Source organism: Fragaria vesca, linkage group LG6, assembly GCF_000184155.1.
Source record: "Fragaria vesca subsp. vesca linkage group LG6, FraVesHawaii_1.0, whole genome shotgun sequence".
NCBI classification, from domain to species: Eukaryota; Viridiplantae; Streptophyta; class Magnoliopsida; order Rosales; family Rosaceae; genus Fragaria; species Fragaria vesca.
This window is the reverse complement of record NC_020496.1, coordinates 36,392,881-36,417,008: the sequence shown is the minus strand read 5'-3', so window position 1 is coordinate 36,417,008 and position 24,128 is coordinate 36,392,881. Positions and strand designations below refer to the sequence as shown.

At 41.8% G+C, this 24,128-nt stretch overlaps 7 protein-coding genes across 7 annotated transcripts; 2 read left to right on the top strand and 5 right to left on the bottom strand.

Moving 5' to 3' along the window:
- Positions 1-1,046: 1,046 nt before the first annotated feature.
- LOC101308409 lies at positions 1,047-3,592 on the bottom strand. The gene is made up of 7 exons (XM_004306263.1): positions 3,214-3,592; positions 2,859-3,020; positions 2,466-2,667; positions 2,143-2,385; positions 1,907-2,054; positions 1,475-1,706; positions 1,047-1,384 (listed from the first exon to the last, which is right to left on the bottom strand). The coding sequence occupies exons 1-7, from the start codon at positions 3,545-3,547 to the stop codon at positions 1,047-1,049; spliced, it is 1,659 nt and encodes a 552-aa protein (XP_004306311.1). The 5' UTR covers positions 3,548-3,592.
- A 442-nt stretch (positions 3,593-4,034) lies between these two features.
- On the top strand, positions 4,035-6,428 carry LOC101308117. Its single transcript, XM_004306262.1, has one exon. The coding sequence runs from the start codon at positions 4,035-4,037 to the stop codon at positions 6,426-6,428; it is 2,394 nt and encodes a 797-aa protein (XP_004306310.1).
- Positions 6,429-7,466: 1,038 nt separating this feature from the next.
- On the bottom strand, positions 7,467-9,635 carry LOC101296694 (uncharacterized mitochondrial protein AtMg00810-like). Its single transcript, XM_004304494.1, has 2 exons — positions 9,001-9,635; positions 7,467-8,615 (listed from the first exon to the last, which is right to left on the bottom strand). Exons 1-2 carry the CDS (start codon positions 9,087-9,089, stop codon positions 7,673-7,675), a joined length of 1,032 nt encoding a protein of 343 aa, XP_004304542.1. The 5' UTR covers positions 9,090-9,635; the 3' UTR covers positions 7,467-7,672.
- Positions 9,636-11,706: 2,071 nt separating this feature from the next.
- Positions 11,707-12,788, bottom strand: LOC101296410. Its single transcript, XM_004304493.1, has 2 exons — positions 12,495-12,788; positions 11,707-12,402 (listed from the first exon to the last, which is right to left on the bottom strand). Exons 1-2 carry the CDS (start codon positions 12,670-12,672, stop codon positions 12,056-12,058), a joined length of 525 nt encoding a protein of 174 aa, XP_004304541.1. The 5' UTR covers positions 12,673-12,788; the 3' UTR covers positions 11,707-12,055.
- Positions 12,789-15,649: 2,861 nt separating this feature from the next.
- On the top strand, positions 15,650-18,123 carry LOC101296129 (DELLA protein GAI1-like). Its single transcript, XM_004304492.1, has 2 exons — positions 15,650-16,657; positions 17,002-18,123. Exons 1-2 carry the CDS (start codon positions 15,650-15,652, stop codon positions 18,121-18,123), a joined length of 2,130 nt encoding a protein of 709 aa, XP_004304540.1.
- Positions 18,124-18,907: 784 nt separating this feature from the next.
- LOC101295838 (membrane-anchored ubiquitin-fold protein 4-like) lies at positions 18,908-21,512 on the bottom strand. The gene is made up of 4 exons (XM_004304491.1): positions 21,345-21,512; positions 20,920-21,150; positions 19,754-19,924; positions 18,908-19,268 (listed from the first exon to the last, which is right to left on the bottom strand). The coding sequence occupies exons 2-4, from the start codon at positions 21,047-21,049 to the stop codon at positions 19,213-19,215; spliced, it is 357 nt and encodes a 118-aa protein (XP_004304539.1). The 5' UTR covers positions 21,050-21,150; positions 21,345-21,512; the 3' UTR covers positions 18,908-19,212.
- Positions 21,513-23,139: 1,627 nt separating this feature from the next.
- On the bottom strand, positions 23,140-23,632 carry LOC101295547 (glutaredoxin-C7-like). The gene has a single exon (XM_004304490.1). It carries the CDS (start codon positions 23,515-23,517, stop codon positions 23,140-23,142), a length of 378 nt encoding a protein of 125 aa, XP_004304538.1. The 5' UTR covers positions 23,518-23,632.
- Positions 23,633-24,128: the final 496 nt, after the last annotated feature.

Below are 24,128 nucleotides of genomic sequence, written 5' to 3'. Positions count from 1 at the left end.
TTTCCAACGTACAACAACAACAACAACAACAACAACAGCAAACGTACGACGATGACTACAAGATCAAAGGCGTATCAACCTTTATTTTATTCGTTTATGACTTTATGTTATACTTTTTTGGTTTCTATATAGAATCCATTCCGTCTCTCTATATATTCTTTTTTTCTTTGCCGTATGATTGTGGCGATGAGGTCACACTCACGTACTAAACCATGTCACGTTAATCTTTTTCTATTTAACCATATTCTTTCTTATTTAAAATCAGATCAAATTCGCGATATAATCCATGTTGGTGTTTATTTTGTTAATACTACCTGCCCCATATATGGTAAGCCTGCTTGAAATTTACTAAGTAAATCACACGGTTAATTTAAAATTTACGTTGGATATAATAGAATTTACCTATAAAACATGATAGCTTATAATGAACATTTAAAACTCGGATATGCAAAAACAAACAAAAAAACAAACACGGCATTTACTTCATTTCATTCCCGGATTTCTAAATTGAATTATCTATTATATCCTATCCTTAGCAAATATGCTACAATAACATAATTTAAGCTACCAAAATGCTAAGTTTTGGGTGATGCTCTTTGTTATATCGAGTTAATACCTTGAAGGTGGATAAAATCAATCTAAGTAGCAAGGAAATAAGCTTACTATTCTTACTGCAACATAACATTTCATTGCCGGATTTCTATGTTTGCAAACCGGCGACGTTGTTTGCTACACGTTGATCATGTCGAATTAATACAAAAAATGTGGATAAGAATCATAAAAATGCTATTCTTTACAACCATCTTGGCACTCAACACTTTAGACAGTAAATGGAAGGTCTCACTCCTGTAATAAACCACAAACTCTGCCAAGAAAATTAACTTCTACTCATTTCATTCTATCAACAGGCTTACCGGTTCTTGTTTCTTAAAAGGAAAAGAATCTCTACTCCAACAACTGCACACGTTCTAGAATGACCGTTAAGAAAGTGGAAGACTAATACAGTGCAGGGTGCATGAATCAATGGAACCTCAATAAACGGTGTATTACAAAATGTATGGAATAGTTTTCACAACAACTTTCTTCGAGCTACAAAAAGACTGAAGATGTGTTTCATCAATGGTGCCGAAACCGGTTAACTGGATGCCGTAGTCAGCCAACCTATTGATATCCCTTCTTAGTGGAGATTGCCAGAGACCATCCCACCATGCAGGAGGGAGCAGTGGTGTGAAAGCACATTGGTTACGCTGGTTATGACAACTGAGGGGACCTGCAAATCTGTTCCACACATGTCCCCAACCAATCTGGAATCTTAAACCTTCTCTTAACAAATCTCTTTGGAAGCTGCTTAAGAACGAAAAATTAGAACCAGTTGGACTGTCCCCTGAAATAGATGAAATAGGCTACACATCAGAACAGTTCTAGCAAAATTAGTTATTAGCAAGTGATTCAAATACAGTAGGGATGCATGTACCTAGATTGTTTGCTGCAGCCAGTGCTGCAATTAACTGAGCATATGTAGTCCCAACACGCCTGTGAGCACCAGACACAACAGCATGTTTTGCCCGTGATGCAAGAAAGAAGTCCACAAAGGCTACCCATCTGGGTGCTGGGCCCCAATCTTTTGCTCTGAATTCTAAACTTCGCAATCCTTTACCGCCATCAGATATATTTCCTTTGAAAAGTTCATAATCAAAATGAATTACCTAAGCAAACAAAAATTGCATTAGAATCAAAAGATGCAATCCACTACTGAACAATGTGTAGGAAAAGAGATCTTCAAACTCTTTAACTCTTTTAGGTTGCATTCATGACTACAAATTTAAAAGAGAATAGAGTTGCATAGAGAATTAAAATGCTGATGATGCATATGATTGGGCCATTCTGTGAAAATTGAGTAAATTACCTCTGCAAACTTGCTTATATCAGGTGTAATACTTTTTATAAGAGAGGGGGTATCTGACACTAAGACCACCTTGGGTCTTGTGGATTCACCCAAATTGCGCATAGCTTTTCTGATGCAGTTCAATGCTGCCTGTGCAGCTCTCACTGTCCTGAAACAGAGGAAGCCGAAACTGCCTTTAAATTTGGAATGTACAACTTACCCAATCAGAGAACAAGCTAAATGGTTGGTTGCAATACCTATTCATAAGCATTCGCATGTGCAGAGAAATATCAGGATCCACTCCGCCAAGAACCCAATTGACTGCTTCCTCAACATCTTCAGAAGGAGATATAAGCACTCTCATCAGCTCTCCAAACACATTAGGCCGTGAATGGAGAATCTCTGGCTTTCCAAATAAATTAGAAGCAGCATTGCTCATCTCAGGGTGTATATTCTTCAAGAAAAACTGGGCTGCCACAGCGTCATTTGTTCCTTGGAACCTGCAATACCAAGGTTATGAGCCTGTGATGATACCAGAGGATGAGTTAAGGAAAAAATCTCTAAACTTTTCTGACTTTACCATATAATAGGTTGCTTCCATTTCCTCCAGTTGCTACACAGGACATTTGTCTTCATAGGTTTCTCAAAGTCATCAGTCCTCATAATCAGTTGCCTTTTATACTTCTTTTCACATTTATTAAGTCTCCACAGATGCTTGATTTCTCTCATGGTAAAAGAGAGGTTCGAATAGGAAATGTAATCCCCAAAAGGGAATTTTCCCCAAAAAAAAAAAAAAAACCAAAACCAATATAAGCACAAGAAATAGCATATTGCTGCAACTTAATTAGTTTGAGTCCAACTGTATCTCGAGCCCCGATATGTTAACATGTTTCAGTGGTAACGAATCGGCTGACTTGGGGATGAAACATGAAATACGAAAAAGAAAGGCTTGAGAAAGAACCAATAATATGCCTGGTTTGCCCAATGATCAGGGAGCGGTTTAACATCACACTCAGCGCGGCACCACTCAAAATCTTGTACATTTCATTCCCGAATCCCGCCTCTGCTGATTTACCAAGCACAAAACTATGCCGGCAAAACTGTTCTGGAGGAAGATTCCGCACCCTCGAAGCACCTGACAAATACGGACAACCCATATGAGCTTCCACCTCTCAAAAAGTTATATTCTCCAAACTACTAAGATACTAATTGATCCAAAATAATGTAAAAATTCCAAAACAAGCAAATGAACATATGAAATGCTTTTAAATCGCAATGGAATGCATCAGTTTAGCATTTTTATTCTATTTTTACGGCGTCGAGCTTACCATTCAATTCAAAGTGATGCTGAATAAGCTTCCTCACTCTCAAGCTCTCATCCCAAAACCCTCCTCCCTCGAACTCCTTCCCCATCTCTTCCACCGTCGCACACGACCTAGACTTTCTCTCCGGCTCAACCCCAACTCCGCCGCCGCCGCCTTCAGGCTCCGAATCCGAAACCGAGTCGTGGATTTCAACCGGGAAATCATGGCTCGTTGCAGAATCATTATCTACGGCTCTTAAGCTGAGAATCAGCAATCCGATTCCGGCGAGAATCGAAACGGAGATCAGAATCGAGAGTACAGAAACTCGTCTCCTTCTCCATACACCATGCCTCCTCATCTTTCAGATCTCCGACTCTGAAGAAGAAGCTCACTCACTCTGTCTGAAACGGACAAGTTAGTTAGCTTGATTAGTGGATTTGGGTTGGGCCTAACTAATCAACTCGTTGGCGGCCCACTACTATCTGTAAAAACGAAAATTGCAAAAAACAAAAAACAAAAAGACGACCACAAAAGTTACTGAACGGTCAAATCGTTCAAACGAATGCAAACCAAGCAATTGTAGGAACATTCCCTCACTCGCGCCCTTTACAACGACCGTTTCAATTCTTTTTACAAAACCAAAAAACGAAAATTGGAAAAGAAAAATTGGTTTCAGAAATGACATGGAGAAACAGAAGCGCAAATAAGGATTTTGTTGGAACAAAAAAAAAGAAGAAATAACTATCCGTTCTCATCGCATCTATCTTTTTCAGACCCTTCTTCTTTCTCATTGTGACATTCTAATCTAATTTCCTAAACTAATATTATTCTCCAGGCACTGAACAATGGAGAAGGATGAGGCTCCGACCAAGACCCCTAAGGCATCAGGGACTCCCAAGGCTTTAGGGACACCCAAGGCACCAGAGTCCCCTGCAAAGAATGATGGAAATCCAATAGAAGATCAAAAGGAAGAAGGAGACAGTGCTGATCAGAAAGAGAAAGATAAGGACGTTACCGATGGTGGTGATGAAGAAGACAGCACTCCACTTGAGCCGGTTGAGATTCCGGATCCCCATCCCACCCTCGACAAGCTTTCTGAAGACATTGATCGGTGTATCTCTACATTGTCTAGACCTAGCGAGAAAGATGAGAGCCAACAAGAGGAGAAGGATAATGCAAATAATGAGGCGAAAGATGCAAAAGGTGGTGATGAGAAGGATGAGAAACATGACAAGGAAGAAGAGAAAGTAACAGATGACAAGGTTGAAAAGGAAGAAGAGAAGGGTGAGAATCAAGATGTAAAAGAAGGTGAAAAGAATGACAAAGATGAGATTAAGGACGATGAGAAGGATGAGAAAGAATTAGGTGATGAAAAGAAAGATGAGAAAGAGACTGAAGAAGCTGAGTATTGCGTCATCGAAAAAGAAAAGGATCTAGTTCCAGAGGAGCTCATTAAGCTTATTGAAAAGTTCTTGAATTGGGTAGATGATATCTGTTGCGAAGGAAGATGCAGGTGGGGTACGGTGCCCGCTGACGACGAGTCGTTTATGGACGCTGTGGATCGGATGGCCAAGCTGAGGGAGTCTCTCTTGTCCGTCTGTTCTATGGGATTGAAGTTTCAAGAAAGGCACGGTGGTTTGATCAACCGCCTAAGTGGCATTCAGCACCGAGCCATGGCGTATCTGGAAGAAGAATTCCGAGTCCTTCTAGAAGAATCCAAAACCGAGGCTGATCAGCACACCACAGCAGCTGATCACAAAGACAACACCAGTGGTACCAAGGGAAAGAACGATCAAGACTCAGTGCCGGAATCCGAGCCGGAAACTCAAGTTGGTGTCGAATATCCTGGTTATCCTCAGGAGGCTGTGTCCAATCTGAATAAAATAGCCAAGAAGATGATCTTTGCCGGATACGAATTCGAGTGCTGCGAGGTTTACATCATTTCAAGGAGGCATGCATTCGATGAAAACCTCCACAGGCTTGGCCTAGAGAAGCACAGCATCGACGACGTGCAGAAGATGCACTGGGAGTCTCTGGAGAGAGAGATCGTGTCGTGGGTCAAGGCATTGAAGCAATGCGTGGCGTTCTACTTTTCCGGCGAACGGAAGCTGGCCGAGTCTGTGTTTTCCGAGCACCCGGAAATTTCGTCGTGCCTGTTCAGCAATCTGAGCAGAGGAGTGATGATACAGCTCCTGAATTTCGCCGAAGGAATCGCGATGGCGAAAAGAGCGGCGGAGAAGCTGTTCAAGACGCTCGACATGTACGAGGCCGTGAAGGGAGTGGTCCCCAAAATGGACGAGCTTTTTCCGGAGGCATGCGTCAACGATCTCAAGACGGAGACCACGACGGTTCTGGCGCGGCTGGGGGAAGCCGCGATTTGTATATTCTGTGATTTGGAGAATTCAATCAAGGCGGAAACGGGTCGGAACCCGGTACCGGGAGGGGCGGTGCACCCGTTGACCCGGTACACGATGAACTACCTTCGATATGCGTGCGAGTACAAGCACACGCTGGAGCTGGTGTTTAAGGAGCACGCCAAGATCGAGCGGACCGACTCGACGAGCAAAAGTCGCGACGAGTACGACGCGAGCGACACGTCGTACGCGGTGGCCGACGACGAGTCGCCGTTCGCGGTGCAACTGGCGCGGGTGATGGCTTTGCTGGACTCGAACCTGGAGGCAAAGTCGAAGCTGTACAAGGACGTGGCGTTGAGCTCGATATTCATGATGAACAACGGACGTTACATCATGCAGAAGATCAAGGGCTCTCCCGAGATCAACGCATGCATGGGCGACACGTGGTGCCGGAAGAGGTCGTCGGAGCTGAGGCAGTACCACAAGAACTACCAGAGAGAGACGTGGAGCCGGCTGCTGAGTTTCCTGAGCCACGAGGGGCTTAGCAACCATGGGAAAGTGCAGAAGCCGGTGCTGAAAGAGAGGTTCAAGAGCTTCAATGCTATGTTTGATGAGATACACAAGACGCAGAGCACGTGGGTGGTGAGTGACGAGCAGCTTCAGTCGGAGCTTAGGGTTTCGATATCGGCGGTGGTGATTCCGGCGTACAGATCCTTCTTGGGGAGATTCGCGCAGGTGTTGGACCCGGGAAGGCAAACAGAGAAGTACGTAAAGTTTCAGCCGGATGACATAGAGACGTACATTGATGAGCTATTTGATGGCAACCCTGCCCAGATTGCCAACCCTAATTCCAATTCCTCCATATTTAATAGGAGAAGACCTTGAGACCATGCAAGAAATCCAATACATAACTGTGTGTCTGTTCATTTCAACGCTCAAAGACTCGAGGATGGCTAACTATTCATGGAGACTCAAACGTACGCAGGAGCTAGCTAGCTAGCGAGGTGCAGCAAATTAAATGTGCAATGAAGATGGTATGATGAGGTATAATCAGCTGGTGGATTGAAGAAAGGGCGCCCGTAGCATTATTCATTTCATTGGTTGGTTCAGCTTTTAGAAATTCATTCATCTACTTTTGTTTATTCTTGCTTCAATTTAATCTGTGTGAAACATGCTCCAGTTAGTACTAATCCAATTCGTTCATGAAATTCATTTTGTATGTGTTACTGTGTATTCATCTTGGGCATTTACAGGATCATTTCTAGTTATAACTAACCCCCTTCTGGTTTCTTGTTTGATTCAATCGATTTCTGCCATCTTTTTTATGTTAACGTGCATACCAAGTGACAAGGATATACTCATATACCAATCATAGCTGCTTCCTGTTACTTACCGACACTTAACTAACAGAGATTGCCAAGACAAGATCGAAAGCAATCGCTTATGGAGTAAAATATGCAATTTTATGGGTACATGGTCTGCTTTTTATGTCTGTACAGTGAAAAATATACCAAACCACCTACTGTGGTCATGAATCCCAAGTGCCCGGCCCCAATGAGGAATGAAACAATCAAGCTATTAAATATTTATATTACAGATTATTTGTACTTTTGTGAAGATAATCTTGCTTGTTATTGTTAATCGATGCAACTTGCTGACCTCATAGCTAGCTAGCATTGCCTGCTCAATACTTTCGTGTGATTCTTTTGACAGGACTTGTGAGAGACCAGAGAAAAAATAGCATAGTTTTTCTCATCCCATCTCTCCTTCACTCTGCACTCTGCTCCCCTTGGTTATTATCTAGTTGTAAACTACTGGCCTGGGAATTTTGGTTGTGCAGTACCCACCCTATTTGAGTATTTGTTTTTCATATAAAACTAGAAAGAACTAACACACAATATACATTTATAAAACAATGGTATATGTAGAAATTGATTCTCATTGATCTTTTCAATTACATGCTATACATTATATAGGAGTAGCTATACACAGCTTTTACATAAGGCAATAAATCTGTATTAATAGCAATATCAAAACTGATGCATAATCTAAACAATATCAAAACTAATGCACAATCACAGCAAGATCAGATTTATAATGGAAAAGATTATGGGCCAGATTCATGTGCTCTAACAGCCCCCCTCAAACTTGACGATCTTGGATGGACAAGTTTGCTGAAAAAGATCAAGCATATGGTGGGATTTATGAAGTGGTTTGGTGAGTAAATCTGCTGGCTGATCCTTGGACGGAATGAAGCATACATGGTGACTTCCACAAGCAACTTTTTCCCGGACAAAGTGATAGTCAAGCTCGATATGTTTGGTGCGTGCGTGGAAAACAGGGTTGGAAGCCATATAAGTGGCACTCAAATTGTCACAGTGCAGTTGAACAAGATACTGAATCCGAACACCAAGTTCATACAATAAGTATCCCAGCCAAGTTGTTTCAGCACTTGCATGGGCCAAAGAGCGATATTCGGACTCCGCACTAGAACGAGCAATTGTTGGTTGCTTCTTTGAACACCATGAGATAAGATTAGAGCCAAGGTACACAAGATAGCCAGATGTTGAGCGACGAGAATCCGGACAACCAGCCCAGTCAGCATCAGAATATGCCGAAAGACAAGCAGTACCTTGTTGCGGAGTAAACAACAACCCATGACTAAGAGACCCTTTTATGTAACGGAGGATGCGTTTCACAGCAATAAAATGAGGCACACGTGGTTGGCTCATGAACTGGGAAACTGTGTTAACTGCAAAGGCAATGTCAGGTCGAGTGATGGTGAGGTACTGCAATGATCCAACAAGCTCACGAAACGGTGTGGGGTTAGGGAGTAGAGCACCATCAGTGGCAGTGAGGTTGGTCTTGGCAGACATAGGTGTACTGGCAGGCTTACGAAGAAGAAGGTCATGCTTTAGAAGAAGATCATGTGCATATTTAAGCTGATTGATATGCAACCCTTGAGATACTGTATGAACCTGCAAGCCCAGAAAATAATGGAGCGGACCTAAGTCCTTGATGTCAAACTCGCGCCCAAGGGTAGTAATGAAGGTTTGAAGGAGTTGATCATCGCTGCCCGTGATCACAATGTCATCAACATATAGCAGAAAATAAATGAGTTGCTGCCCATGACGATAAATAAATAAAGAAGAATCAACGATACTTTGAAAGAAGCCAACTGAGAGGAGAAGGGTCCTCATCCGATGGAACCAGGCACGGGGTGCCTGTTTCAAGCCATAAAGAGCTTTGTTAAGCTTGCAGACATGAGATGGGCAAGCAGGATCAATGAAACCAAGGGGTTGTTGCATATATACATCCTCCTTGAGAATGCCATGAAGGAAAGCATTCTTTACGTCTAATTGACGTAGAGACCAACCACGGGAGACAACAATAGTAATCACAGTTCTAATTGTTGCAGGTTTAATTACAGGACTAAAAGTTTGATCATAATCGATACCTTGCTGTTGGTGGAATCCCTTGGCGACCAGTCGAGCCTTGTAGCGTTCTATTGAGCCATCTGCCTTCTATTTTATCAGAAATACCCATTTACAACCCACTGTATTTTGAGTTGGAATAGAGGGCACCAAAGTCCAAGTGTTGTTCTTCAGCAGCGCGTTGATCTCTTCGGTCATGGCTGCACGCCATTCAAGCTTCTGGGATGCCTGAGAATAGCAAGTGGGTTCATCTGATTCGACAACAGTGAGAAGAGCCCGAGGAATGGGATAGCGGACCGTGCCATCAGTGCGAACACGGGGTTGAACAATGCCATCACGGAGGCGAGTAACCATTGGATGTGATTGAGGAGCAGCTGCAATAGATGAAGGGTTGGTGGTTGCTTGAGAATTGGTGACTTGGGAAGGAGAGGTTGGGGGCGGAGCAGCGGTGGTGGGTGAGAGCGCCGCATCTGGAGGGGGGTTCGCTGGCCAGAGTAACAGAGACGGGAGGCACCGTCGCCGTTGGGAGAGAATGACGGCGACTATATTGAAGAAGAGGCGCCGGTGGAGATGAGGGCTGAAGGCCAATTTCGACGGTGGCGGTCGGTGATATAGGGCAGACAGGCGGATTGGGGTGTTGCATCTACATGAGGCGCGGTCTGGGAGGGAGAAACCGGAGATGTGGAGGTGGGCTGAGTGGTAGTTGCCGGCAGCGCAGAGGAAGGGAGCAAGGGATCAGAGTGGGCAAGTGTTGCCGGCGGCGGAGAGGGACGCTATGGATGAGGATCGATGTGATCTGATTGCCCCACTGTGGAAGATGTATGTGATAGATTGGGCCCGGTTGGGCCTGTGTCAGATGGGAATGACAAAGAGCGCGGCAGTTGGGCCTGCGGAGGTGAATTAATAGTATGGGTGATGCCAAATGAGGATGGCAATGGGCTCGGCAGTTGGGCCTGCGGAGGTGTTGTAGGACTCGGACTAGATAAAAGAATAAATTCGAAAGAGCGAGAATCATCATTGGAATGTACCTGCAAATCTTTGTAGGGAAAATGATTTTCGTTAAATAGTACATGACACGAAATGTAGACACAATTGGTGGAGGGATGAAGACACTTATAACCTTTATGATGAGGACTATAACCAATAAAAACACATTCAAGACTAGGAGGAGACAATTTGTTGGACACATAATCACCAAGATGAGGAAAACACGAGCATCCAAAGACACGAAGGGAAGAATAGGAAGGAGGAGAGCCATAAAGGCGAGTATGAGGTGTTTCCCAATTGAGAGTTGGAGTAGGAAGGAGATTGATTAGATAGACGGAGGTGGTGACGACTTCAACCCACAGATTTTGAGGAACACCAAAGGTAAGAAGCAAGGTACGAGCCATTGTAGCAATATGGCGATGCTTTCTTTCAGCAAGTCCATTTTGTTGTGGGGTATGGGGACAAGAGAAGTGTTGTTGGATGCCCAAGAACCAATAATAGTGAGAGAATGCTTGGTTGACATATTATGTTCCATTGTCGCTTTGGAGATATTTGACTGAGCGATGAAAAATATTTCGGATCATAGCAACCAAGGTTTGAAAATGGGTGAGGACTTCATTTTTCCGACGCATTGGATATAGCCAAGTATACCGAGAGTACTCATCTGTAAAGAGCACATAATATTTGAAGCCAGTAAAAGATAAGATTGGGGCCTGCCACACATCACTATGAATAATATTGAAAAGTGAAGAAGCAGAATTATGAGGAGATGGAAAAGGTAGTTGATGGGATTTTGCAAGTGCACAAGTATTGCAAAAAGAATTGAAAGAGAGTTTAGATCCAATATCATAACCTAAACGAGCAAGGACAGAAGAGGAAGGATGACCTAAGCGATTGTGCCAAAGAGACGAGTGAACTGTAGAGAATACATGGGGGACGGTGGACTCGGAAGACAAACGAAGCGGATAAAGACCATCTTGACATGGACCCTGAAACAAGAGACGACCAGTTCGTAAGCAATATATTTGATAGAAATTAGGAGCAAACACGAAGAAGACAAGATTGTCTTTTGTAAAACGAGCAATAGAAAGAAGATTTTTACGAATGGAAGGAATATGAAAGACATTGCGTAAAGAAAAATTAGAGGAGCCTAATGAAAGGGGTAGGGTGCCGGTATGAGAAATTGGCATTGCACTACCGTTACCCATATAGACATTATGAGAACCATCATTGGGTTGAGTGTTTTGAAGATGGATGGCAGTCATGTGATGTGTAGCGCCGGTGTCGAGATACCAATTTGGATCACTACTAGAGAAGTGAGCTCCAGCAAAAGGTGGAGCAAGTCCGTCAAACTTGGAAGCACATTGAGGCAAACCATAGCACCATTGGGGTGCTGGGATGGGAAGTCCTTGAGCCCAAGATGAATGACTAGTCCAAGGAGGACAAGTGGTGGAACTGTTTACAGCCATGAAGTTGAGATGAAGGTGAGAGGAGTTTTTTTTTTTTGTATTACTAAGAATAAGAATGATGAAGAAAGGAAAAGCTAAGACACAGCCGGAAAGAGGAGTAAGGATTCGAGAAGAGGAGAGGAAAAGACATAACAACAAGTAGAGGAAGAAGATGAGACACAGGTAAGGATCTTTGATTTAGGCTGATACCATGTAGAAATTGATTCTCATTGATCTTTTCAATTACATGCTGTACATTATATAGGAGTAGTTATACACAGCTTTTACATAAGGCAATAAATCTATATTAATAGCAATATCAAAACTGATGCATAATCTAAGCAATATCAAAACTAATACACAATCACAGCAAGATCAGATTTGTAATGGAAAAGATTATGGGCCAGATTCATGTGCTCTAACAGTATATACTTGGAACTGGAAACAATGCATTATAAAACCAATCAGCCTTCCTGCATCTTAAACTAGACATGCGTGAGTGTTTATGGCAGGATAGCACAAACAGCCATGCATACAATCAAGTGATGCCGAGAGGTCCTCCACATTGGTGGCCTAAAAATCAAGGGGAAAGCAAATCCAAGGTCACTGGTTTCCTTGAAAGTACAAAGTGATTGAGGTCTAACTAAACTTGTTTCTTGCCACATAAGCCAATCTCTCTCCTTGATGGTCTGAAATTCAAAGCATTAAGGCTGTAGATGCAGAGATTAGCTTGCTTTGATTTGACTGCTATTTCATCTGATGTGGATTTGAAACCAGGAACATTACAAGCTGGAGTTCCACTCCACATTAAGCTTGCCTGGCAGGAAGAAACTATTGCAGAATCCTCTGCACATTTGATTCCCTCAACAGATGGGATTTCCAACTTGTACACCCCATACCTGTTTGTAGTTCTATTTGCTGAGAATGATATGTGTTCTGCAATTCTTGGTGACACTGCTTTGAACATGCAGTCTATTCTAACCTCAGCACCTGGTCACAAGTAAACATACATTAGTACATGCTTGCTTAGTAATTACAACTAACTTAAACAGAGAACAATAATCTATATTGATCATGAGTACCTGATATGAAGTAGCTGTGAGTGGAGAAGGTGTTGTTGGAGCAGATGTCACAGTAAACAAGGCCCATCACAATGATCTGGGAGTTGCCTTTTACCACCTTAGCTCTTGCTGATTCACCTCCCAGAAAAACTGACTGGAAAAACATAGAGGAAATAAGAAAGAGAATTACTGAGTTCATGGCAAAAAATAATGGAGATGAAGTGCCTAGCTAGGCTTCTGGTATGGATTTCAGCTCTGAGAGCATTATCACATTGTTGAAGATGAGTAGTGTTTCTTTTTGTGTGGATAATGAGCAAGTATAGATGATGGAGATACAACTGTAAGCAAAAAGTTGGGGGAATTTTATCCTTTTCACTAGAAACGTAGACATGTGAATGTTATTTGGCTACATATAGAATCGATGTGTAGGAAAGAGAGAAAGAGTGAGAAAAAGTACAGATTCTATGGCAGGAAAAAAGGTGCAGATTTAGGGTAGAGTTGCTCACTAACTTGCTTGATTTATAGAAAAAAAAAAAAAAAAAAAAAAAAAAAAAGGTACTACTAACTTATTGGCAGAGAAACCAACATAAATCTCAGTACATTTGTTGGGAATTCTGGCCTGTTCCTTGGCTTCAACTTTTCCAGCTGGTAATCCATCCACCAAGGTTTGTGTCTTGGAGAAATGTCAAGTTGCATGTGAACCCCTTAAGTATTCACAACTTAAAATTTTAGGTAATGTCAAGTCAGGTTGTACTTCTATGGGCTTAATATGAAGTTCCTCAGTTATTAGTCTCCCGAAACAGTCCCAAGCTTCCATATGAATCTTAGTTTTATGGTCCTGGCCCTGTGCTTACACTCATCTAAATTCATCCCAATGGCCCATTTGAAGAAAAGTACAGCAAATTAAGAAATAAGCAAAAGAGTCATCAGTAGATAGTGTGTGACTGGCTGCACTAGAAACTGGTAGCATGAAACCAAAACAAGAACGAACGAAAGCTGGAAGCATATATAAACGCTATATGTATGTATCGAGCGAGGATACTGAGCTGGAGATTAAGCAACAGAGTTGACAATTAAATTTTTATTGATTAATAAGGATCTACAAGGCAGTGCTCTGAAGTTTGACCTGGCCATATGTTTGGTTAGAATACAGGCCAAGCGAGTAGACCATAGTACAGTTCATGATCGATCATCTTACATGTTTATTTGTTCGTATATTTACAACTGCATACAATGCAAACCAGAACCACCTGCATCCGGCAAGTAATGAGAATCGCTGCAAAAAATCATTTGTTAGATTCCTTTACTGCAAAATATTGAAAGTTCTTGTGGGTAATATTAGTAAAAAGTAAAAACACACATGTACTGCCGTATATGCATGTACGTACATAGATACCTATTCTTGATTCAAACTGCAAACTGCAAACTGCAGATACTCTTGGTGTAAAATACTGATAGTTTTAGTACAAAGAACTATTGTCTTCATTAATGGACAACAATAATAATAATTTTAGTTCAAGAACATATATATTTTGAGCATATGTCTGTATATTCGTTTATTCAATCTTTGGTGCGTGCATATCTAACTAGTTTAATTAGGTGTCGCATCTTTTTTCATCGATATATATGGTTTAAACTTCATTAACATTAAGATCGAATATCAAATTCGATGACCCTGTTATACACTGGCTAGCTTTAGGAGGTTGAGACGAGTGAGGATAAATTGATGATGGCAATGATCAAGTACTTCTGTTACGAACAAATGAAGCAGCATGTATAAACGTATATGCTGATCTACCTAGCTCCGACTGGTAAAGATGCTGCTGACTTATGCTCATTGAGCAAGACTGCAGGATCGATTGGATACGAGAAAGGACGTGCATGTCGTAAGTGCGGTGTTACTGATATGAATCATATGATTAACTAATTGAATGGTTGATTAAGATGGATGGATAGAAAGAAGCTAGAAAGAGATCAGATGCCGCCTAAGAGCAAGAGATGGGGAAGTTATGGACAAGCGCTTCATTCCTTTGGCAAATCCAAAGCTGAGGGCGGCGCCACCGACGCCATAACCGACGATTTTGCCTATGTTCCCCTTTTGGCTTCTTTCTTCACAGCACCGTCTCATACACACGTCCTGCCACTTCTCCCTATTTACCCTTCACTCAACTTCTCCTCCCTATTCTCTTGTTCTATATTATCACATTTTGCCCACCCCACTTCTCCAAATTTTACTCCCATCATCAAAACAATGAAGCAAATGATCATAGACTATAAGCAGCAAGTTAAACTATACTTTTGCAGCTATGAGTACATGAATGTATGTTCCTTCTTTACGAGTATGAGTTCACAGCTCATCCGCTAATCACCATATCTTATCACTAAACAAAATATTAAAATTTACATACAGATTGGTTTATCATAGCACGACTCTACTAATATCAATTTTGGACGTTCCTCAAGCCTCTAGCTACCTAAAGTTTAAACCAATTAATCTCAAAAGTCTAACGAGAGAGAGGCATGTAAAGCCTGGTTTCCTCTTTGTCATCTCCCATTTCTTCAAGTCTCTTTCCCTCTAGTCCTTTTCATCTTCTTTCCCTTTCCACAGATCTTTTCCCATATTTAGGATTATCGCTTAATTAACCACTGACCAATTCCACATTCCCAGCTAAAGGGTATTTCAATTTCATAAATCATAAAAGTACCTTGTTCCTCTGGGCCGGCCCAAGGAAGGTGGGGCCAGACCCCTTCCAATTTTGTCTCATTTGCCTGCCTAAACCCCAAAGCTCAGTAACATACAGTTAAAACTTAAAACAGGTGACAAAAGATGACAAGATTAATCCCCTAGTAAACAGCTAAAGCTTAGTGTAGAGGAGATGAAATATATGCAGATCATGAATCACATACCTTCAAACACTAGCAGTTTAATTCCTTTTGGGCTTGTCCTTAATATCTCTCTCTCTTTGTTTGGACAATCTGCTCACCAAAAAAAAAAATTGGAGTAGGAGACAAGGTACCCCTCTAATTAAATAAGAAGAGAACTTCCAAGTGTTTCTTCTCTTTCCATACCAACTTGCCAACAGAATAGCAATTGCTTCAATAATCTATAGCATGAGAGCAAAGTTGAAACCAAAAATCTCTGTTTAATATAGTTATAGTTTCTTGTTTCCAAAATGATGATGAACTCTCACTGTGGGAGCATGGGTTCGATCAAGAGTGAGAACTCATGCACCGATTTCAAACCAACATCTCCCAACGAATCAACAATAATGTCCGAAGCGCCCAAGAAAGCTACGAGTACAACCACTACTGCTCTATCTTCTTCCGACATGATGGAACAGAGTACTACTAGCTTAACACCACCGAGCCTCAACTTTCCAGCTCTCAAGTTCGAGCTAGACGGCGACGTCGAAGTTGAATCACCGGACCATTCCATGTGGGAGTCGTTTTTTTCCGAACAATTTGATACGGATTTCATGGTCTTGTCCCCGGTGGCAAACATGAACAATAATCTCCCCAACTCTCCACGTTCTTTCTGTTACAATAATGGTCAGGTGATGCAGGGGCAGTCTAGCTTTTCGAGCTGCTCTCCTCCTCGCTTTGGTTCGTCTCCGGTCGGAGCATTTAGCAGAGACAACAGCAAAGGAAAGGGACTCAGTCCACTCCGGAGGGTTTTCAACTCTCCGGTGAACTACATACAGCAAGAGCCGGAGAATCTTCAGTCACTACCACCAGCCTCAATCGAAGACTTCTTGGATGACTATCAAAGAGACGGCTTCGTTGCAGCGTATGGTAACCCTAACCTTAACAACCAAACAACTACATGCACATCAAAGATGTCAGCAGGAGTAAACAATCCTTCCTCGCAATCTTATCACAATCCAATGACTTCAATGGACTGCAACATGTCATCAACCATGCAAACCCCTTCCAGGTTTTCGCGATCGGTGAGCGAAACATCGTTAGTTACGGAGTGTAACTCTCAGATGAGCCAAGAGTCGAGGGGTGGCGGAGCATATCATCATCAGATGGGATCCAACTGTGGTGCACCGTTATCACAACAGTTGATGCACGAACGCCAGCAAGAGAAGCAACACATGCAGATGCACCCACAAAAGCAACACCACAATAACCACAATTACAATATGATGCCGCCTTCTCTTCCTCCTGTTGCCCCTGAGCCGGTAAATTTTCTTTATCTTATAAAGCTTAATCTCGTTCAATCCTCATCAAATTAATTTGTTCACCTGACTTTACATAGAGATAAAGTGTGTTATACATGCATGTATTGATAAAAATGACAAATTTATAATAGCAACTCTTGCTAAACGAAACATTATCACATCATTTAGTGTAAAAGTGCCTTCATATATATAGTTTAATTAATGTTCCTTTTCATCTGGTCTCCTATTCCATGACGCGCCAAATTGTTCACAAAAAATAATTTATATACACGTTGTTAAACTTAAACAAACTAGCTAGTGATATTGATCATTTGGCTAACAGATTGATCCATATATATGTGCAGGAACAAGACAGTGGTCTCCAACTGGTTCATCTTCTTCTTGCTTGTGCCGAAGCTGTTGCAAAAGAAGATTACATGTTAGCAAGACGGTATCTCCACCACCTCAATCAAGTGGTGTCGGCTCTGGGCGACTCCATGCAGCGTGTTGCTGCCTGCTTCACAGAAGCCCTAAGCGCACGCCTTGCCGCAACTCTAACCACCAATTCAAGTGCTTTGGCGCCCAAGCCCTTCTCTCCTTTCCCTCCTAATTCCCTAGAAATCCTCAAGATATACCAAATCGTCTACCAAGCCTGCCCCTACATCAAGTTCGCTCACTTCACCGCTAACCAGGCCATTTTCGAGGCGTTTGAGTCCGAAGAACGAGTTCATGTCATTGACCTCGACATCCTTCAAGGTTATCAATGGCCAGCTTTCATGCAAGCCCTAGCAGCTCGATCGGGAGGTGCTCCATTTCTCCGTATAACCGGAGTCGGTCCATGCATAGAGGCGGTGAAAGAAACGGGCCGGTGCTTGATGGAATTAGCCATCTCTCTTCACGTCCCGTTTGAATTTCATGCGGTTGGAGAACAACTAGAAGACCTCAAACCACACATGTTCAACCGAAGAATAGGAGAAGCCCTAGCAGTGAACACCGTCAACCGTCTCCACCGTGTCCCGGGGAACTGTCTCGGCAACTTACTAGCCATGATCCGTGACCAAGCACCCAACATTGTGACCCTAGTGGAACAAGAGGCCAGCCACAACGGACCCTACTTTTTGGGGAGGTTTCTCGAAGCCTTGCACTATTACTCGGCGATTTTCGACTCGTTGGACGCCACGTTCCCACCGGACTCGGCTCAAAGGGCCAAGGTGGAGCAGTACATATTTGCGCCGGAGATACGGAACATTGTGGCGTTTGAAGGAGCGGAGAGGACAGAGAGGCACGAGAGGCTTGAGAAGTGGAGGAAAGTCATGGAAGGGAAGGGTTTCAAAAGCGTGCCACTGAGTGCCAACGCCGTGACGCAGTCGAAGATCTTGCTAGGTTTGTACTCGTGCGACGGCTATAGGATGATGGAGGACAAGGGTTGCTTGCTCTTGGGGTGGCAAGACCGGTCTATCATGGCGGCGTCTGCATGGAGATGCTAGAGTTAGCTACCTCTTCCACGATCACCATTATTGTACGTGCCAATTTCATTGTCTTAATTTTATTTTAATTTGTCTAAAAAGATCCATGCAAGAAACCAAAATAGATGGCGATAGAACAGAGACGGAAGCGTTGATTCTGTTTGCTTGGGGGATAGAGACCCTAGGTGTCTTAGGTCGATATTAATCATTTTTTTGTATATTATTTCAGTTGAATAATTAATGAGAATTTTGTTTCTGAATACAGGCTCGAGTAACTATCTGATTTTCGTCTAGCATTGTGTCGTTACCACTGGACTCCATAGGATCTGAAAATTATCAATTGGTGGTAAGACAAATTAAGAAGGGAATTCCATTATGATTTTACTTCCTTTTTGTTTTTCAAAATGAGTGCTGATATATGAATCTAATTCCTACTACAGTAGATATTATAGCTTATAAAGTTTGCAATGTACATTATTAAAAATGATCACTGATTTTCTATTGGGCGGATACCATCCTACTATTTTGTCCTTATAATCAAATGATATAATTCAAAAGTAAAAGGCCGAGAATGGATGTAACATTGGCTAACATTTTCATCACATGGTCAGATGCTTTAGTCCTAAACTTGGGACACGATTTTTTCACTTCTTGAACTCGATCATCGGTCTGAGACTAATTGGATTTGCAATCGCAGCATTAGCCTAACCAACCATGGAAACTTAGTCCGAAACACCATTGATACTGATGACATGAGCACATTAACTTGATTCAAAACAATGACAATCAAACAGATGGAGAAGTACCATTATAACAGACATTGTAGTATAAACAGAGACAACATCGACCAGTTCAACCCCATAAGCTTTGTATAATTATATGTATTTTTTCTGATACATACTAAGCTACCAAAATACATCAAGCACCCATTTTATGAAACGCAAAGACTTCACTAACATGCAGTGTTAAACAGGAACTCCCTCCTAGTGATAATGGGGGATTGGACTGTTGCACAAATTATTTTCTCTCCAGCTATTCATTTCCATGTTCCAGGAGACCCAGCCAAAACTTTGCAGTCTTCACCATTGTCACAAGGATTGTCCGACTCTCTTACAATATTGAACATGAACATAAGTTTTTCCTCGGGGCCTCATCAATCTTCTTTTCTGTTCATGACAGCAAACTAATATTCAGCACACTGAGTGGATGCCAACAATATGTAGTATGTAATGAATTCTATTTTATTTTGGAAATATGCAAAGACAGTTTTATACTTTTAATATAGGAATAATATTGGTTGAACTAGTCCTAGCAACCTATTTTCACAATCCTGAGTGAGGACAATCCTCGACAGGAAGGGTGCCCTTGATGAACAGAGATTAAATACAAAATAAGAGGTAACTATGGCTCAAAACTCTCAGCTTTTGTGGTGTTAAGGAGAAGAAGGTTGCTTAAGTCTATGGATTTGAATAAGTGAGAAACAAGAAGGCAGAGTACCCCTTGCAGATAATAGACCAGCTTTTGAAAGGGCAAAGGCCAATTTCTACTAGTCATTATACAAAGTAATTTAATCTGACTAGAAATAAATGTAAACAAAGAAGTTCAGTGCAAAAACCATTACATCAAATAATTAACTGAGGATGAAAACTACCTGTTTTTGCTTTTGCTACAGAAGGCTGAACAACAACATGCATGGTGATAATGCCTCTTGGAAGCTCTCCAAATGGTACTCTACACTGGCCAACAGTCTTGCTGTTTTCCAAGATCTTCCCAGCATTTATCAATTTTATGTCGTTTGCTCCTTTTGGTGAAATTTTTTTATCTAATAGAGTACCAATGATAACTTTTAGATGGTGGATAACAATATGCATAATGAAGGAAGCAGGAAACAAGTTTAATAGTATAATTACTTCTTGAATTGAAACATATATACTATTGGAGAGGCAGAGAGTAGCAGCTAGGAATGAAGTATTGTCAATTCAAGACTGCAGATTAAAGCATCAGAAAAATGTGTCTACACTGCAGTAAAATGTTGAACAACACAGTTTAGTTCCCCAACCATTATAATAAGGGCATTGGCTGAGGTCATAGACATCCTATGCCTTCAACTTTACCAAACAACAAGAGACATCAATTATAGTTGTTAAGCATGCAGAGCTCAAACAACTCACCTCTCACTGTCTTACTGGTATGTACTAGAATGAAGCAAAAAGGGAACCCGGCCCAAAATAACTAACAGTCTTGTTTACACACCAAAAATATTAATGCAAAGCATTTTAGGGAATGTCATTTATATAGATCTCAAGCATGCTAAACAGAAGCAACTAAAAAAGAACCTGATAATGATACAAGAGTTTCTACTATGAAGATTGAGGAGTAACTTGTTCTCTGGTACTTATGTTATTAGCTTTCTAAACAACAGAAACGCAGTTTGGCCAATTCCATTAACAAGTAACACTGAATCCCCTAGAGGTGTGGAACAATCAGAGGAGGTGCTTGTCTAATTCCACCATTTGAACATACGATTTTTATGTCGACTACTACTTAACTTTGGATAAAATCAACACATAACAAACTCCGTTTATATGAACCACCAGCAACAAAGACTTACATAGAACAAAAGAAGGCATAAACCTGAGATTGTTATCAAGCTCAATTAGTTGGCTCATTGGAAACAGGGAGCCCTCTAAACCTTCTATAGGCATTTTATCACAAACGAAGAGGAATATAACACAAAAATGAACTCACAACAGTGCAATATCCTCCGCGCACAAGTAAATATTAACATCATGAAAACACAATGTGGAAATGTCAGACCTTTAGGCCACTCGGTGACGATTCTCTCCTTAAGCATTGCCACCGTCGACGCCGGCGAGTAGCGGAAAGGACCAATATCCGATCCGTCATAGAGTCGGAACTTGAGCTCAACCAAGTCCTCCTCCGGCATTTGAAACTTGATACACTCACTCACTCCACAAACTTAATAATTCCCAAACAACCTCAACACCTATCTATAAAGTCCCCAATTATCAATACCCTGTCTAATTCCTGAGCACAAAAGTAGAGAAAACAAGTCACAATTCATTATCCCAAATCGGGGGTACCATCAAGTTCACTAATTTTGCTCACTAAATTGTTGCTGAAACTTAAACAAGATCAAAACTTTCTCACGAACAAACCAAAAAGAAGCTAAAAAGCAAGAACCAATCAAACCCAAATTTGTGCTAAACTGATAAACTCACCTGAAAGAAGGCATGGATTAAGCAAAGATTAAAGCTTTGAGGGGTTTTCCTTCTTCTGGCCAAAACCTGAGGCTCGATTTGGGAAATATAAATATTTGATTAGAGATAGATGGAAAGAGATAGGCTTCTCTCTCTCTCTTTCTCTCTATTTGTAATTTTATTTGGGATGAAGAAGAAGAAGAACTATAGAAGAAGAAGAAACAAGGAGAGGAAAAGTGAGATTTCAATTTGGAATCTGTCAGTAAATAGTAAAAGACTGAAGATTACCCATGTAAGATCAAGAGAATCCGGATCTGATGTTGCGAGGCGTAGTGCAGAATAGAAATGGAGCCAATAAGGGAATGACAACAAGGGTTTGTTAGGGAATGACAACAAGGGTTTGTTTCTAGGTGGCAGGAATGGAGTGGCTTTTTGTAGAATTGAGAGGGAGAGATTCTTAACGCGTCGGTGAGGAAAAGAGAAGAGTGCTGGAGATGAGTCAACATGACCATTGCTGCACTAAGCTGCTGTGCTCGCACCGTACGTACAGTATTGAATTTTATGGGCCAGTTCTGGGATTTTGGAGCCCAATACTAGAGCCTTTGAAAATAGAAGTATTCTTGATGTGCATCCTTTGGGGAATTCTCACTAGCTTGTTCATCCTAGGAAATCAAGTGATGTTCATAAGAAAACATTAATGTTCTCATTCCCATACGTCCTTAAGAATCCTTAGTTAATGGTCACAAGTAAACTGATACTGCATCAGTGATACAACATGTATTGAAACATTTCTATTGTTATTTTTACAAGACAATAATCAATCGTTTATGCGTTAAATTTAGAAGTTTCTACTCACGGTTACTTAAAAATTTGTATCATTACAAGCCGGGGGACTGTAACCGAAAAGACTCGAGCCTACCATCACCGTTGGAAATTAAACGTTTGCTGCTCCAAAAGGCATTTGCCAGCCAATTTATGGTTGGGTGCACGTCTATTTCTTTCAGGATACAGTCAAGTTCATTAGAGCAAATGCACCTCAATAGGTAAAAGGTAAAAGGCAAAAGGCAAGGTTTGCCTCCAAGTTCATTAGGGCCACTAAACTAAGCTGCCACATTTTCCGGCCCAAAAATGATTCTCCTTGCACTTTTAGCTAGTTTACCACTAACCAAATCGGGACTGGGAAAAGGATAGTGGTTAGTGACGCAGCGTGTTTTATGTTTTGTTCAGAAACGACGCCGTTGTTCCTTTTTCTGTCCCATCAGTTAGCAAATTGTCTTGCATCATATAATATTACACTGCTTCTTCTTCCTCCTTAAAGCCTCAGAGGTTTGGAATCAAAGACAAAGCGGAATTTACAGATAGCAAACTAAAATTAACTTAAAATCTAGTGCTTAATTTGGAACTGTGCAAGAATATAAATTCAGAGACAAAGACAACACTGAAGATTAATTGATGTAAGAAAACTAACCCATCTTTTTTTTCCCCCACTTTTTTTGTATACAGAGGAGGGAGAAGTTACATTTCACTGAACTAACGCCCATGGTAAAACAATAAAAACAGTACTCAAAAGGCAGCCCAACACCCCATTTCCAGAATCTAGAGAGAGATCCCGGAAAAGCTAGAAAACAGAAAATAAATTTCAGAAATAGAAAATTATTCTTAAGAACTACCAGCTAGCTAGCTAATGAGACATTGCTTAATTAGTGATTAGTGTCGCCGAAATCCTCATCCTCTGCATTCCTTGCTTACTCTGCTATGTTATAAGTGATCATCATTTAGATTTTTGTTGATGAAAAAGACCTGGTAGTCCTCTGAATCAGAGCCAGAGAGCCCCAGCCTGTTTGAGAAGAGGTACGAGCGAGCCATTAATGTGCGAGGCCATGACTCTGTCCATGGTTCCGACAAGCTTCCCACCGATGAAGACCACCGGCACGGCGTTGGAAGTCCCCATGAGCCTCATCAGAGCCCTCTCCAAGTCCTTGCCTCCTCTGGGATCCTCGTCAAGCTCGTACACCGTTGGATTGACCCCCATGCCGCAGAAGAGCCTCTTGATGGCGTGACACATGCAACAGGTGCTTACGCTGAATATCACCACCGCGCTCTCTGACGCCATCCTCTCTATGCGCTCCAGTGGATCACTGTAACTGCTCCTTGTAACCATGTAAGAACCCCACGACTCGGTTTGGTAATGCATTGTGATGATGATAAGTTAGAAACTAAAGAAGAAGAGGTAGTGATCGATGTTCTTGGTTAAAGACTCAAACTCTCAAAGAAATTAAGTGGCTAGCTAAGCAAGAACGGAGATTGGTGAGGAGCGGAAGGAAGAAAGGGTCGGTATTTATAGAAGCGATTTTGGACGAGGACGTTGAAGGGTAGGGTTGAGAATAAAGAAATGAAAGTGGTCTCTGATGTGGTCGTCACTCGTCAGCGCATGCAAGAGAGATTGAGAGGGGGCCGGGCCGGGGTTTTTCCCATGCTAGTAATTAAGGAATATCATAATTAATTTGGAGGAGGAGGGTGTTTAATAAGGGTGGAAGCTTTAAGGGATAGAGACGAGACAATGAGGTCAGGCTTTTTCAGAGGAGACTTTGGTTAAGAGACGGCTGAGCCCGTCCTCCTTGTCGGTCCTATTCCTCCTCCTCCTCCTCCTCCTCCTCCTCCTAAAAACCCTAAATTAATAATAAGCTCAGGCTTTATGCGATTCGTATTGATTTTAGAATTAAGAACGTGCCGGTCACAAAACCTTTGTTTCTTCTCTTGACGTAACCCTTCATGCGCGGTTTACTCTCTCTAGCTAGCTAGCTA